At 37.6% G+C, this 17003-nt stretch overlaps 1 protein-coding gene across 4 annotated transcripts; it reads right to left on the bottom strand.

Moving 5' to 3' along the window:
* Positions 1 to 871: 871 nt before the first annotated feature.
* LOC121941731 (uncharacterized) lies at positions 872 to 15835 on the bottom strand. 4 transcript variants are annotated; one of them, XR_015776248.1, is made up of 21 exons: positions 15351 to 15473; positions 13516 to 13642; positions 13321 to 13429; positions 13144 to 13237; positions 11760 to 11910; positions 11537 to 11651; positions 10554 to 10679; positions 10375 to 10437; positions 10117 to 10239; positions 9830 to 9985; positions 8714 to 8767; positions 7490 to 7716; positions 7318 to 7397; positions 7085 to 7162; positions 6513 to 6590; positions 6174 to 6278; positions 4881 to 4986; positions 3316 to 3391; positions 3008 to 3050; positions 1322 to 1374; positions 872 to 1228 (listed from the first exon to the last, which is right to left on the bottom strand). XR_015776248.1 is itself a non-coding variant. In XM_042484594.2 (20 exons), the coding sequence occupies exons 2-19, from the start codon at positions 13631 to 13633 to the stop codon at positions 1350 to 1352; spliced, it is 1851 nt and encodes a 616-aa protein (XP_042340528.2). In that variant the 5' UTR covers positions 13634 to 13642; positions 15457 to 15835; the 3' UTR covers positions 873 to 1228; positions 1322 to 1349. The 4 variants fall into 4 exon arrangements, 2 of the variants coding, with proteins under 2 accessions (XP_042340528.2, XP_087931949.1); XR_006105775.2 differs by having other exon boundaries at positions 873 to 1228; positions 15457 to 15834; XM_042484594.2 differs by lacking the exon at positions 3316 to 3391 and having other exon boundaries at positions 873 to 1228; positions 15457 to 15835.
* Positions 15836 to 17003: the final 1168 nt, after the last annotated feature.

Raw genomic sequence — 17003 nt, 5'->3', positions numbered from 1 at the left:
AAGCTTTTTTTTTGGTTTTTTGGCCATGTTTTCATGTTTTGATTCTATGGCATGTATCAGCACGCTTTTTCATGCTGTTTTGAGGTGTTTTCAGCTGGTTTTGGGACATGTCAAATTTTGACATTTTTGCCATACAAAAAGCTTCCGGTACAGATGTACGCAACAGCAGATTGCAGATGAAGGCAAGGCTAAGATATGGTGAAAATGTCAAAATTTGACATGTCCAAAAAACAGCTGAAAACCACTTGGTATAGCACGGAGAGGCTTGTTATAGCATACAGTGTTGAAAAAACATTCAAAAACGGGCCAAAAACCCATAAAATAGCATGTTTAAAAAATGACCAAAAAAGCAAGGCTATAGTATGGCGAAGATATCAAAATTTGACATGTCCAAAAAACAGCTGAAAACCACTTAGTATAACATGTAGAGGTTTGTTATAACATACAGTGTTGAAAAAAATATCCCCAAAGGCTGAAAAAACGAAGAAAAAACGTGCTTCAACATGCTATACTGAGTGGTTTTCAGCTGTTGTTTGTACCCATCAAATTGTGTAGCATGTAGTCCAAAACAGAACAAAAAAAGTCATGTTATAGCATGTCGTAGAAATTAGCACGAATAATTCATGTCATCCAAAACAACACATAAAAGTCATACCATAGCATGTTGTTCAAAACAACATAAAAAGGTCGAAAAAGTAATACCATATGAAATCTTCGTTATCACTCTAAACTGCACCTGATGACAGGGCACCAAATCCTTCTGTTTTACACTGCGGATTTGTGTTTGTTTTTTTATTGACGCAAATATGAGCAGATGTTAACTTGTGTATATTTACTCACAGATCTATTATTTATTTAGGAATCCAGAGATTTTTTTTCTTTTTTCATTTTCTTCATTTATTTACCAATATTACATGACTGCCTGCTGTGAACATTTGTCATAAAAGTGAAAATAATTTTCATTAAGTAATTAACAAAAAACCCACTCTATAAAAACAAAATTTCAAGAGTGCAGAAAGGATCTTTTATCTGGTTTATGCAGAAAAACAATGAGGATATTTTCTTTTCAGTCTGCTGACAGCTGGCCGGTCTGCCTAGGTACTTTGACATCTCTATAAAAATACTCATTCGTCTTTAACTCCCGCTGAACTTGACTCAGGATAGCATGCTGAAAAATGCTGCAGAGTTTTACAGGAACATCAACGTTGATCAGACCCAGTAACAACCACTGTAAAAAGGAGAAAAATATTATCTCAGCATGATTTGCTGCTGTTTAATGTGAGGCTTTGTGTCAAATATAAAACAAAGAGGTATCACTCACAGTTTGGTTGCTTTGTGTACAAATGGTGCTAGTACTGGGAGAGAGGATCCGTCCTGAGGAGAGGAAGAAAGGGGATTACATCACAGATCTACTCACGTGAAGTGCAACTGAAGTTAATACTGCATGCAAACTCATCCTAAAGCATTTCTTCCATGGCAGCATAAAAATATCATGCTACAGGAAATGATCCAAAATTTCATAAAAATGTAATAACAAAGCATATTAGAAAAATGTTATACTACAGCATGTCGTCCAAAATAGCACAAAATAAGTCATACTTAAGCATGTCGTCATTCATAGCATAAAAATATACTAAAGCATGTTGCCCAAAGTAGCCTAAAAAAGTTATACTAGAGCATGTCTTCCAACATAGCATGAAAAAGTCATACCATAGCATGTCTTAAAAAATTGCATACACAAGTCAATAAAAACAGCATGTATTCCAAACTGCCATAAAAACGTCATTCTATAGCATGTTATCCAAAATAGAAAAAAAAAATCATACTATAGTACATTGTCCAAGATAACATAAAAAAGTCATATTATATCATGTCGTCCAAAAAAGCAAAAAAAGTCAGACAATAGCATGTTCTTCTAACCAGCGTAAAAATGTCATACTACAGCATGTCATCCAATATAGCATGAAAAAGTTATTCTATAGCATGTCATCCAAAATATCATAAAAACATCATACTGTGGCACGTCGTCCAAAATAGCATGAAAAAGTCATAAAATAGCATAGTCTGCAAATTAGCATTAAAAAGTAATGTTATGGCATGTCGTCAAAGATAGCATAAAAACATTATACTACAGCATGCCATCGAAAACAGCATAATAAAATGACAATTTATAGCATGTCGTCCGAAAAGGCACAAAAAGGTCATACTATAGCATGTCATCCAAAATGCCACTAAAAAAAAATCATACTATAGCATGTTGTCCAAAAAAGCAAAAAAAGTCAGACAATAGCATGTCATCCAAAATAGCATACACATTTTATACTATAGCAGGTTGTCAAAAATAGCAAAAAAAAAAAAAAAATACTATATCATGTCTTCCATAATGGAATAAAAAAGTCATATTATAGCATGTCGTCCTAATTGGTATAAAAATAGCAAAATATCATCCAATATAGCAAACAAAGTCATGGTATAGTATGTAATCCAAAATGGCATAAAAGTCATAGTACAGTTTGTCGTCCAAGATAACAATGTCACAGTATAGTATGCTTTCCACAATAAAAAAAAAAAGTCATGGTATAGTAGTCATCCTTAATAGTGTGACTACTATTGTATAAAATTGTATAAAATTGTATAAAATAGCAACAACAATAGTCATAGCATCCTATAGTCTTCTGTGTATTATCACCCTTCACTCTTTCTCTCTCACAGAGCCCTGTTTGAGACTCTCTCTGGGTGAGACAAAGTTCATTTTATATCGTATATAGTATTTATATAGTGTATAGTAGTCCTAGTATAGCCAGTCAAAATAAAAAAATATTCTAAAAAATGTGATAGTATAGTATGTCAAAAAATGTCATGGATTAGTATATCAAAATATGTCGTAAAAACACGCTATGGTATGGCATGTTATGTTGTAAAAAAAAAAATATATATATATATATATATAAAAAATGAAGGGAGGAAGGAGAAGGAAGGAACAGTTGATAAGAGACGTGGGACTTACAGCTGACACTGTGATGAGTAGCGTTTAAGAGGCACTGGACTGCCTACGAGAAGAAAATACACAGAAGGTTAAATCAGTGCAACAACGTTTAAGACACATCATGAAGGATCACCACATGTGACAGAAACTTATTGTAGGTGCTGATCACCACCAAATCAGAGGAGAGAACATGGAAAATAAGGCAACCGATCAGATAAACAGCCTTTGACTAAATTTACAATTGAGTAAAAAGGAAAATAGAAAATCTAGTGTGAGCTTTTTCTAGCACAAATAGTTGTGGTGCTTTTGTTATGAATTAAATGACTCACTGGTCACAGGTCTCTGTTGAAGGAGACAGAGCACATGGTACCATGATGCGACGTAAGAGTGGCAATTTATCCCCATCTGACAGAGACAGATAAATAAAGACATGCTTTTTTTGTGGCTGTGTTGGTGGACCTCAGAGCAGTTTGATTTCTGTGCATAAGCATCGTTTCATCTTCATTCACAGATACAGCGAAGTTTTTGACTCCTAGTGGCACTGTGGGGAAGCATGTATTCATATGCTTTATCCGCACGTGCATGAGGACACACATGGACAGCACGAGCACAGGCGCTATGTGAAATAAATCTCTTTTGACTGCAGAGGGCTGCAGGTTAGTAACAGCAATGGTGGATGAGGAGATGATGACTGGGACGATCATAATTTCAAGCTTTCTCATAAATGCAGGTTTTAAACCAAATAAAAGGCTGTGTGAATAACGTCTGTACGAAATTTATTCAGTGAGCTGGAAGCTGATGCGAGTGCGATGCGCAACAGGTAAGCTTGTGATTAGACTATCTTGGATACACTTGAGCTGAAACAATTCGTCAGTGGATGATGGACAGAAAAGTGACATATCAACTATTTCGATAATTGATTAACCACTGAAGTAATTTATTAATTAAGAAAAATCGTAAAAGTTTACTGCCTAAAACTTCTGTTCTGGCTCCAAATGTGAATATTTATAAAAACTGTGCTGGATTGTTGGTTAATGTTTGTAAACACTCACCGGCAAAAGTGAAGGTTAAAACCAACCCCAGATTCACTCTCATTTGGCATTTCACCTGATCATATTTGTGGGTTTTTTGGCACTGTCCTTGGATGCCTGCTGCTTACAGTCTGGCACCTGGTCGCTCCCGTTTGTAAAGCCCCAACCTGCCCTGTTTGCCATGGGGCTACACGCCCAGAAATGTCCCAGTCACAGAAAATAAGACATAAACAACAAAATACAGGCAGAGGGCCGAGTCTGCAGAAAAATACAGCGCCACACACTTTTAGCAGGTCTTAGGTGGTGATTGAGAGGGATGACTTCTTTATGAGTCTATTCATTGTGTTGTTTTGGGTTTTTTTTAATCCTGCATGGTACATCTTCGAGGTCTTCTATAATTATCTTCCAGTAGTTATCTTTATGTTTCAAATCAAACCTTTAGACAGGTGGAAACTGTTCCAGCCTTATCTGGGTGTGTTTGATTTACTATCCCTTTTTTTACCAACTCTTGTAGCAAAGAGGGTGAGTTAATTGCATACGAGGTGATTTTTAATATAGCAGCGGCACGACTGAATGCATGTAGGGCAAACACTGGAGGCCCTCATCGGGCAGTGATGCTCGGCTGTGCCACAGACCTTTGGGGCTGCAAGTTGATGAAGTTCGTACATCTCACCACTAGATGTCACCAACATGTGTGGTTAACTTGTTAACATTAATCCAAAGCACTTTTGCATGAGACAAATATTTAATCCGAGTACTGCCCTGCTGATAAATTCTATCTGTTTTTGATTATTTAACCCCCACATAAGGATGTTGAGGATTTAGTGCATTGATTCATCAACAAGAGGAAGATGCCCACACACCTGTTGTGTTTTCAGTCTCCTGGTAGATCTCCTGCGAGAAGGATGTGAGGCGTTCTGGGTTGAAGGACAAATAGGACCACAGCCACATGAGAGCCCATGTGTTCTCCTGAGAGACAGAAATATGACTGGATCAAAACCTTCAGATCCTTATTTCAGATTCATGGTGTTAAAGAGCGACAGATGGAAACAGTGTGAGTCAGTAAACTGTTCAGGTCTTAGGACTAAAGAGCTTGTCAAAACCACACCCCCTTCATCTCAGAGTGTAACTTTGTATGTGGTCATCTTCACAGCTGAATGAAACCCCCTTCATCAGGATGTAGTGCATACATACAGCAGCAAGCTTTGGGTGAAACTTCCCTCTCTGCGGCAGAAAAAGGAACTGTTGCAATATTTCTAAACCATGCACAAAAATAAAACTTACTACCATTTTATGTTCTTTATATGTCTGTTTGCTTTGTGCTGCCAGAATCTTGCAGCCTATATTATCCTTTTGACATTAAAATAAATACACCAATAATGCATAAATACATACATAAAACAAACATAAATACACATAAATGGAAATGAAAGCCAGTCATGAGCTTCACTGGTGACATGTATTTTCTTTAACTTCTTCTTGTTTTTCACTGTAATGTTTATGACAGTTTCTGAAACACTTGTCAGTTAAATAAACATGAAAATTGTTTACTAGAGATTAGAGGAGTGTATTTGATCCTAATAGGGCTGAAAGTCGGAGGTTCTAATAACAGTCAGAGACTCCTTAGTTGACTGAGATTACCTCAAATCAATTTATTGTTTAAAAAATCAGTTTATCAGATCAAATCATCAAATCAGTTTATTGTTTATTTGCTAGTCAGCGTGCTGTGCTGTGCACCTCTGTGGATGTTTTAGTCCCCATATTTTGGAGCACAGTGAACACGCTTGACTTTCATGCTACTCTTTGGTACAGGCTGCTGCGCAGATACAGGCAGCAACACAGAGGAACAACGTTGTCTTCTCTCCTGCACTGACAAGTGGTGAATTTACAGCTTACATCAAGTTAATACGCTGCACTCTCTGGGTTTTGTTTGGTATCTAATGTCTGCAAAAAACACACACACACACACAGCCGATCTGCCGTTAGCTCGTTTACTACATAAACATGCATGCCGCTGCTACTCTGAACGTCTCAATGAGACTTTAAAACTTTATATGAAGAGAAAAAAAAGTTGAATATTTATACTAAACAGCCAAATGTGATTCGACTGACATCGTAAAAGGTCCTAAGTGTCTACAGACAGGATGAGAGATTACCTTAAAGGTACTGAGCACTGGGAGAACTGGACACAGAGGACCGTGAAGGATTCTCAAACCTAAAGCCCCCGTTACCAACAGCAACAAGGCCTGATCTGGGTACACCTGTGAACACAAACACTCGTATATTCAGGTAAACAATAAAAGAGTACTTACTAAAGAACTAATGAGGAACGAATGAGGAACTAAGTATTAGTCATTATCACGGACCATTAACAAATAGTTAGTTCCTCATTAGTTCCTTAGTAACTACTTGTTTTTTGTGTACCTTATTGTGAAGTGTTATCAGTTTATTACTTCACTTAAACGTAATATCTATGAGTTTGAATGAATACGTACCTCCTGAAAGAATCGTGGGATCAGTAGGTTTGACCCATGCTGGTCGAGCAGTATCGAATTCACCACATCCTTCACGTCCTGAAGTCCAGACAGGAAAGGCAGAAATTATGAAATGAAAATAAATAGTACTAAAAAACAAAAAGAGCAATTATATTTTTGAAACTAGATATACCGCCACTCGGTTGTATCTTCTGTTTGTGACATTCGGACAGACAGACAGGAGTACAGATAAACGTACAACCCAAAAACATAATGTCTTAGGCCTAAGCTATCGCTGGTCAAGTCAGTTTTATTTATAAAGCCCATTATCACAAAGGCCTGAGAGGGCTTCACAGCAGACGACATCCCTCTGTCCTTAGACCCTCACATTGTCTAAGGAAAAACTCCCAAAAAAACCCTTTAACGGGAGGAGGGGGGGTGGTGGAAACCTCAGGAAGAGCTACTGAGGAGGGATCCCTCTTCTCGGAGAGACAGACATGCAATAGATGTCGTAAAAAACAATAAAATTACAGTAGCTGGTGCAGATACATACACATAAACAGAAGAGTTGTTCATAGACAAGAAATACGTACGTGTAGATACTGATGGCTCGGCTCCGGGAGAGCTGTGCGTGTGTTGACAAGCCTGAGTAAACTGGTCCAACACTGAGACTGGATCAGAGAGGTACAATCACATTACTGCAATCTGTTTTCAAGGCTACAAAAGCCTGCACAAGTCTGACTTTGAAAAGCCTCTGATTTTGTAATATTTCAAATCGCTAAAAAGCTTTGTTGTGAAACTGAAGTGATAAGCGTTGCAAACTTACATCAGAGAGGACGACAGGGCAGCATCTATGAACCCTGAGAGCAAACCTCACCAGCACAACAGGCGGCAGTGGCACAGTACCTGCAGAGGAGGCAGGATACTTCTTATGAGAAAAAAAAATTAAGATGAAAAGGAGGCATAAGTGAAAACCTATAACCGATCCACAATCTGACCTTTAACTGGCTCCCACGCTGCATCGGAACAGCACAGCTGTGCCGGCTTACTGACCACCAGCTTCGGTGCTGCTGCTGTGTTAAAGACGCGGAGATAAACGCGGTAGAGCTGAGGAGTAAAGCGGGAGGCAGGGGCGTTCCCTAATGACAACAAACTGACCGTGGCCGACATAAGGTCCCCCTCCATGCACATGAAGAATGGGATGAGGTCTTGTAACTGCTGGAAGCTACCAGAAAAACAAAACAACTTGTTATAACCAGTCACGTTTTAACAATATGTGAATCTACGCATTGAGTTTTATTTTGAAAGGTTATAGCCTCAATAATTAGAAAAACTAAAACAAACAGGGGGCCAAGCCTTCATGTGCTTTGCTTTTGTATCTAAACATTGATGTAGTTTTAAAAACAGGATTTAGCAGCAAATATTCAAATTTTCACTGACACCAAAAAAACTCAATACCAAAAATGTTTTTATAAAAGAACTCCCCTCTACAAAAATATGTCCCAGAAAGAACAAACTTTCCTCTTTGTTTGTATGTTTTCCATTTTCAGGGAAGTATAAGAAACAATACTTTCCACAATAACTGCCCAATGAACATATGGGTTTAGAGCTAATAGTCTCCAAACCTTCAAGCGCAATCTCAGTCCTTTTTCTTCAATCAAAACCTGAGAATAAATTGAGATGGGAAGCCTGATGACGTTTGGCATTTGGAAACTCAAGTTGCATTTGTTTATAGTTTCACACATTTATCTGCTAAATAAAAAGCCAGAAGCTTTAAAGTTTGACTCATCTGAAAGAAAATGAGTAATTGTTTCATATTGCTGGTAAGCTGTTTTGCTTATAAATGTTAAGTCTGACATATTTTGACATGTTTAATTGTAAACTGTAAATGTAAATGAAAGTTATTTGGGGAAGTGGTCATACTGCTTTACTTTAAAACCAGACAGTCAATAGTGAAGAACATTTGAAGCAGAAGTTTCATACTGGAAGCACCTTCACTAAAAAGACAATACAGTAATAATAATAATACAGTCTATAGCAAACATTCTGGCTTTAGTGATGATGAATAATCACAAATCATTTTAAAATCTCACTTTTCATACTCAGTGTTGGAAGATTTTCTTTAAAAACAGCAGCCCTCTTAAATACGGGCTGAAAATGAACGGAAACGCACTCATCTTGAGTTCAGCATGTTAAATATTTGTGGTTATTTGAAGACTCACAGTTTTGAATCATCAGTCTGGACGACTCGTAGGTAGCGACACAGCTCTCTGTACCTGCAGACAGTGAAAACACAACCAGGTTTGGTTTTATTAGCAGTTTTAAAGGGAAAGTGTGTGTCTTTGTAAGTGTTAATTCTAAATCAATAATTGATTGATTCATCACATGAAAACTATTAATGATTCTTTTTGCAACCTGTGCTCTTTAAAAGCTCGGGGCACGTTTATTCACATGTTTTGGGAATGCACTCCTGTTGGACAACTGTGGAGAAATGTTGCACCTGTTACCTGTTAATATGCGTGTTGGTTTTGAATGACCTGTCAACTCTTAATATTTCCAAGCTCAAAAAGCGTGTCATTTTTGCCGGACTGACAGCAGCCACGTTCCTTCGTCTTGGGCCCACTGTATGCCTACTGTGAAAATTGAGACGGTGTGCTGTAATGTTTAATCCCTAAAAGTCTAGGCATGCTTCTTTCTGATTCTTGTTTTGTCAAACTTTAATAAAAAAATTGATCGCAAAAAAAAATTGATTGACTGTTTTGAAATTCCCTTGTTTACAAAGTGAGTGAGCAGCAGACAAACCAAATGATGCTACTGAAACTGGACCCTTGTCCTCATCTACAGTGACAAAGACAATCTGCCAAGCATTTAAAAGACAGGCCGTCTTTAATGGTAATGCAAAGTTGATATGGTTTTCATGTGTTAACATTAGGTATTGGATAGCCATGTTATGCATTTAAAGTTTATGTAATAAAAAAAGTGCTGCTAATCTTATTTGTGCCTTTGAATATAAACCTTTGAGAAATTATTTCAGTGTATAAATCAGTACTATTTTAACACATTTCAACAATATTGTGATAATTTTATGTCACACTCAATAACGTCTAGGCTATCTTTAAAAGGAAGAATTTGAAAACTGTGAATTACAGTTGTCAGGGCATAAAGCCAATGATCTGTTGATCTTGATAAATGAAGACCTGACGGTCTAGCAATGCCTAGAGCTAGAAAAAAATGTTTATATCAAAGTCAAATCAATTGTGCATTTGGAGAATTATGACACCCCTGGTCTACATGTTACACAAATGTGAAAAAGGTATGTGTGTTTGTCTGTTTTGTACCTGTGCTGTTGCTGTAGTAGTTCTGTTCTCAATAAGACCACAGAAATCTGTTCAATCAGGACGTCCTTCTTGCCCTTGTCTTTGCGGACGCCCGATACGTTCTGCCCCTTCAGCACAGACACCAGCAGGACATCATCCCAAGGACGAATACACAGGCTGAAACACACGCAAGCACGCCTAGTTTAATACACAGTAAAGCTTTAATGTGTAACTTTGGGGATAATCAAGAAAAACGCAAACAAGCTCTTATGAGCTGCTGCCTCAGAGACACGTTTAAACACACACACCTGTTCCTAAAGCTTTTAAGTTCAGCGGAAAAATACAGCCTTTTGTAGAAATCCTGCAGTTTGTAAATGAACTCTGAGGTAAAATCATCCATCACCATCTGTCTCTGCACAGATGCAACGACCCTGGAAAAACACAAACACTTGAGTAAATATCCAGATGAATGAGTTACCGACAGAGGAACACAACATGGGTTGTGTGTGTGTGTGTGTGTGTGTGTGTGTGTGAGTGTGTGTGTGTGTGTGTGTGAGAGAGAGTACCTCTGCAGTAACACTAATTTGGCTTCAGCATAATTAGCCATGGGAGACTGTAAGCTGATGGTCCTTCAGAGAATCATATCAAACAAAGAAAATTAATACATAGAAAACATGATAGCTGATTACCATAAATTTAAAAAAAGTAAATGCTACTGTGTGTGTGTGTGTGTGTGTGTTCATACCCTGATGATTGATAATGGTGAATAAAGCACTGAGCGGCTCCCAGTCTCATGATGGCAGCAGCTCTGGCGTCCTCTTTATCTGCTTTGTTCAGAAACGATGACACAAACTCGTACACAGGAGTGTAGCTAAGAAAAAAGAAAAATAAATAATTACACTGCATGCACTACATTGCAAGTGCTGCGATCTGGACTGTTTTTTGATTCTTGTGGCCCAGGTCCCTTCACTATGAAGGGAGATCTTGGGGCTGCCATTGATCAATGTTTTTCAGCCAATTCAGCATGAAACAACGCTGGACCCCGCAGAACCCAGCGGTGATCAAAAATCACTTTAATTGGCAGGTGAGCTCAGAGCACGAGAGGAGAAACCAAAGTGAGGAAAGTAAACAAACAGCTTAAGTCCAGAGGGAGTGAGATAGAGCAAACTATCTATCAGCCTTTGAGCTCACAGAAACTTTCACCACAGTTTGTGCTATTGTTGGCCAGTAGTAGAGATCCTTTATTCTTTCACCATCACGTTGTGTTGTTAATGTGCTAACTGGCTAATTAGTGTGTCAAATCCACTCTGGTGGTCTTTCGATGGGCAACAACAAAAAACCTTCAACAGGCTAAAGCTCCACGTATTTCCACTCTGCAACTCTGTTGTGCAAAAAACATGGCATTTAAAATAAAATGTAATGTATTTACACCGTTTCATCCAAGGCATGTCCAAAGCTCAATTTTGATTGATTATGCAACATTTTGTTATAATTGTATGATTCCATGTTTCACGCTTAATATTGACTTCAGTCTGAAGAAGCCATTTTTTTGTGACTTTTTGTGGTGTTTTCATACAGTGTTCATGTTTTCCGTATTTACTGTATCTTAAAAAAGAGACAAAGAAACTGAAGTAATATCCTCAGTACATCTTTGATAAAAAACAAAACAAATCAAATCTATGGTGGCCTAAGACTTTTGCGCAGTATTATATATATATTTCTTCTTACTCGCAGATGATTTCTTGGTTCGGTAGATTCACACCAGGTATCTGTGCCGTCTGTCTCTTCAAGAAGGAAGAGAAATGTGCAGAGATTTCTTGTCTGTAGTTCTGCAGCATCGTCTCTGGACAAAGATGAAAACAAACCCAGTGTCATATAACGAGTGGTTCAGCCTGAGGCTTTCCAAATGACACTGATGTCTACGTCCAAGTATTCGTGAGAGAAATAGAACCTGCACGTCGGAGGTGAGAGTCTATTTCAGACAGAGTGAGGTTGAAAAACTTCAGTCCTCCCAGCAGCGAGCTGTTTCTGAACTGGTTCCAGAAGTCGCTCCTCTTGTGGCTGTTGCAGTGACACGAGCCACTGTGACACCACAATGTACACTGAAAACACACATCAAAAATATTAATTAATGATTAAATTGACAATAATTAAAAACATTAATCAGCTGTGAATATTTTATTTCTTTAGCATAGAAAATTCAAAAGCAAAAATGATGATAACCTGCAAAAAAACATGTTCATTTTGTTACACATATGCATATTTTTCTTCTTAAATTTTTGGTTACTTTCAAAATCTAATGTATTGATCTATTTATTAAATCAGATAGTTATATCTAAAATTGGCGGTTTCACGCTGAAAACAGAATTAAATAGAAACAGAAGTGAATGGAGCAAAAGGTTTTTATGTTCTGAAATACAACAAACCTACGATAAAAAAGAAACTATCACCTTTGTGCAGCTTACAGCGTTCCGATTTTGGTTAAAAACAAATCAGATATGGCTGTAAATGGAACATTTCATTTCATTTTCTTTTAATATTAAGACAATGCACCACTTAACATCCCCGTAAATGTGTTAGTCAGCTCAGTTAGTGGCTGTTCTAATATCAATCAATGTTGCCATAAAGAGGAGAAATACCTGCCTCAGTATTAGAGAACAACAAAGTGTGTCGCCATTTCATTAAATATCACAAGACAGAAAGGTGCGTAAAGTGCAGGTGGAACTTTTTTTCCTCAGCAGCAGTTTGTTGAGTTTGAGTCATGGGGTGGAGAATCTATTGGTCGATCAGTTAGTGGATGGATCCGCAGCTGATCAGATTGGTGAACGAGAGCAACTTTTCTGTTGCTGCAGTTTAACAGGTAATACTCAGTGCTGGACCCCCAAGTGTGCAACACTAAATTGAAAGCGCTGCTGTTCTAAGAAAGAAGCTGTGTTGCTCCATCTGTGCCCAAAGTATGCTCTGCGTTCAGAGAGTGTCGTGCAATAAATACGGTATGATATACATATTCCAACAGTGCTATGGTCCAGCTCTGAAGTGAATACTAATATTGTGGCGGGCTGCCACAATTAAATGAATGTATGGGAAACCCTGACCTCTACAAAGGGTGGCATCCACTCCAGAGTGCTTGAATTGGGCTGCACTGTATTTTAAAGACGGTACTGTTATTACATTTCTCCTCTTACCTTTTTGTCTAAACGGTGTCTTGTGGTGACAATGCACTGTTACATTTGACATAGAGTATGTTTTGATGTCAGTGTTTGCACTGTCCATCATTCCTGACAGTAAGTAAATCAGATTGTGCATTCACTTTTAGTGTGTTTACCAACACATACCGATGAGGCCAATTTGTCGCAGATGTAGCAGAAGCACTGATCGCACATGAGCTGGTTAGTGGCCACAGGAGCGCCAACCTCACAATCTGTAGCCCTGAGCAGGACAGAGGAAAAGTTACTATCTCTGATGGAAGCACATGTCATTATTTCACACAGCGGGAGTGACAATTTACTCACTTGAAAGGATGTATGGGACAGTCATAGCGTGCGTGAGGCAGCACCTCAGCACGGCGGGAGAAGGTGACAACCAGGTCTTCATCCAGATTAGTGGGAGGTAAAATACAATCTGAAATAGAGAAGAAAAGCTGCTGGTGACTATTTATAACACAAACAACCCACAGATAAAAGCTGCTGATAATGTGAAGCTGCTACCGCTCTTCTTAACGTCCTCCACCTCCTCCACGAGAAGAACAGAGGGCTCACTGCATGACACATCGTCTTCATCATCACTGAGGATGATGATCTCTCCAGTGTCCACAGTTGTACACATCACAAATGTCTAGCACAAGAAAGGGAATGAAAAGTACTCAGGATATTTAGTTAAGTTTAAGTAGCAATACCACAGTATCAAAGTGTTATAAGCTTTCAAAATGTTGATAAAATAAAAAAAAACATTGTATAAGCATAGAATACACCTTAAGTACTAACAGTAAAAGTACTGATTATGCAGAATGGTCCATTACATATTATGTACACATATCACTGGGTAAGAGGGGAAAGTGGAACTATAATATCAACTTCCTAATAAGTTGTCAGTAGGTAAATACACTGGTTCCCAGCTTGGGGGTTGGGAGCCTCACTGTTGCAAAGCTTCACGGGGAAGTCACAAGGTCTTCTTGATTTTAAGGGGCATAACACTTGTTTTTTCTTTTTTTTTTTTAAAAAAAAAGGTATAGACCGTGAAACTGGTCTTACGAAGCCTCTCAAAGTTTATTATTCAACATATAAACTTTTTTTTCTTTTCCCTGACCCACTGTGAGGGTGCAAAGACAAAGAGATGTTGTCACTGAAACCTTGGCTTATTGCACCTACACTTTTTACTAGTATGGGGTCGACCGATATTGGTTTTTCAGGGCTGACACCGATACCGATTATTAGTAGTTAATGAGACCAATAACCGATATTTGGAACGGATATGCTTTTTTTTTTATTAAATGAAAATCTCTATCAATATCTAAAATTTGGAATATAACAAACTCCAACACAAAAAGTTGGTAAAATACTTCTGAATGCAATGAATGTGCAAATGTTTAATCAAAACTAAAATGATGTTTGTTGTTTTGTTTTTTCTCATTAAGTCAAGCGAAAATTTAAATAAAAAAATAATAAACAAAAATATCTTCCTGGGGTTTTACAAAGTAAAAGTTCCTCCAATGCTCACACTTTGTTTGCACTTTTTAATTAATTCATATCATATAAAATGCTGATACAGATAATCGGTATAACGCCAAATATTGGCCCCAATAATCGGCCTGATAATCTCTCGACCACTAATTAATAGTTTTGTACTGTTCTCCTTAGATTTAAACTGTGAAAATGAAAGAAATAAGAAAACTGAAATATAAGTATTTTCTATGTACCCCATATCCTAAACCAAGAGTGTGCGAGTGTACACAAAGAAGCGTTCATAACTCAGTTTTAAGTTTGTTAATCACCCTATTTTTGTTTTTATCTAGTAAGCGAAATATACTTTTTCAGTTCTTTTTCAGAACTGATCCACAAATTAACTCATTTGAAAGTAACACATCTCTGTTTTGCATTTGTTCTCATCTTTGTTTTGTGAATAAACAAGTTTGATTAATGCTGACTCTATCTAGTCTACAGTCTGCGAGGATCGTTTCTTTCACTTTGCAAATTTATTTTGCAGTCTTTCGAGTCCACCAAATCACTTCAGTACAGTATATTCTCCACCGCCGAAAAAAGACACTCGTAAGCAAACAGGTGTTACAAGGTTTTGCTCTGATTTCTGTGTTTTTTTTCCTCACTGAAATGTGGTTTGTTCGGATTTGGGGAAGACACACCTCATGCCAATAAAATGTACAAGACTAATCATCTTAATGAGATTTACCGTGTCTTTGTCACATTAAAAAAAAACTTTCTTTATTTTGCAACAAACCAAGACAGACCAAACCACATTTGTGTTTTTCGTACTTTTAAGAAGCTAAAGTCAGCTAGCTTTCCTCAAAGCAGAAAACTGAACTCCCTACGTGTTAAAAACAGCCGCGGGTTGTGTCAGCGTCAGACTGTGCTTCTTTACCACAAGACGAAGATTGTAAATCACTGTTTTAGTTTCATGAGCGACACTTATCTTACCTTTTCTGTCCGTTTAAATCAAAAGTTTGAAGCTGTTTTTTTGGCGCCGCGTTCTCAAATCTCGCTGATACCGGAAGTGACGTTTCTTCTTCTTCTTTGTCGGCTATATTGGCGGGTGGCAAACCAGCTTATAGAAATGTGACCGCCACCTGTCGGACAGCAGTGTGGTGCAGGCAGAAATTGATATTGATAAACACTGAAATTAATATTAACCATATAATATTTGATTAACGCCTTAGTGGTCAATCCATTGGTTATTTTATCGGTTTATTTAATTGTCTACGTCATAATGTCTTCCTTTAATATGAGGTATTTTTCTTTTCTATTTTTAGGAAATATAATGTTTTGGTCAGCCAATTTTCTCTCAAGTATCTGCATGGACATATCTTGCAGATACCTCATATCTCTTGGTTGCTGCAAGTAGAAAAAACTCTCACCCTCTCAGGGTGAGCGCTATGTTCAGATTTCTTAAAAGCAACTCAATAAACAGTAAATAACTGAATGTCCACACAGAATTTAAAATTTTAAGTTCAAACCTTTTAGTGAATCTTTTCAAGCAAGCAGTGAGCAGTTACAGAGCTCTGGATCAGAAATGCCTCTCCCTAGCCGATAACATCAGCAAGTCAGCCTGCATTCTGACAACCTGTCTTTCCCTGATCCAGTATTTTATACTATTTACAATGAGGAAATGTGAATGAAGGTAGAGTCATCTTCTGGTTGGTTCCCCTCATTATCTGGCTCCCTTGTCAGCATGGCATTTTCTCTGGATTGGTCAACTTCGAGGACAGTCCCTTATTAGGAATTGTTTTTCTCTTCTAGGTGTCCTGTTGAACAAAATTATAGACACCACACATCCATCCATGCACATCTCCTCCTCTTATCTCCACATACCAAGTTCTCTTCACGTCATGCTCCCACTCTCACAGCTGACCCTCAAGGTTATATTATCATTCCCTTTCTCAGTCAACATATTCAAAGACACTGATTGCGCAGAAGTTTGTCTTCTATCTCACCCTATTTGAACATTATGTTTCATCTTTCTTATAAGGAGTGAACATGAACACTGAATCATATACTTACATACTCCAGCAATACTAAACCCAGTTTAGACGATTATAACAAAGAGTTAAAACTCTAGTAAATCACAGATACTTGTTGAGACAAGAAAGCACTTTAAAAGCTGTTTTCATCATTAGATATATATCCCTGATTTTGTTTTTTAAGTGACTTATGCATTTTGTTTTTACTCTATTTCTATCATTTTCTCTCTGGTTTTTATATTTGTTTGTTCAACCTGTTGCAGAAGCTATTTGATAAACAGGCTTTGAAAATGTGCCTTGTTGGTTTGTACTTATAAAGTTTAATAAAGAGTTTTTTTTTAACTGCATTAGAACTTCGTGTCCCAATATTTAATACTTTTGTTGGACTTTTTTTCCAATCAATAATTTTGTAATACTTTTGCCCTGATATAAAACATATTCCACTGAGTCCTCTACTTCACAATGATCAAATGACCCAGATGGATGCTTGACTATTTACATGCAAAG

Source organism: Plectropomus leopardus, chromosome 3, assembly GCF_026936395.1.
Source record: "Plectropomus leopardus strain MGB_pleo_1.0 chromosome 3, ASM2693639v1, whole genome shotgun sequence".
NCBI lineage: Eukaryota > Metazoa > Chordata > Actinopteri > Perciformes > Serranidae > Plectropomus > Plectropomus leopardus.
The sequence above is the reverse complement of the archived record's forward strand: the minus strand, read 5'-3'. Positions and strand labels throughout refer to the sequence as shown.

Coding starts and splice junctions, on each gene's coding strand:
- LOC121941731 (XM_088075823.1), bottom strand. CDS start 13,633: ATGTGTACAACTGTGGACACTGGAGAGATCATCATCCTCAGTGATGAT. Junction 13,238..13,320: donor TGTCCCATACATCCTTTCAA/GTGAGTAAATTG, acceptor TGTCCTGCTCAG/GGCTACAGATTGTGAGGTTG. Junction 11,911..13,143: donor GCGACAAATTGGCCTCATCG/GTATGTGTTGGT, acceptor GTGTGTTTTCAG/TGTACATTGTGGTGTCACAG.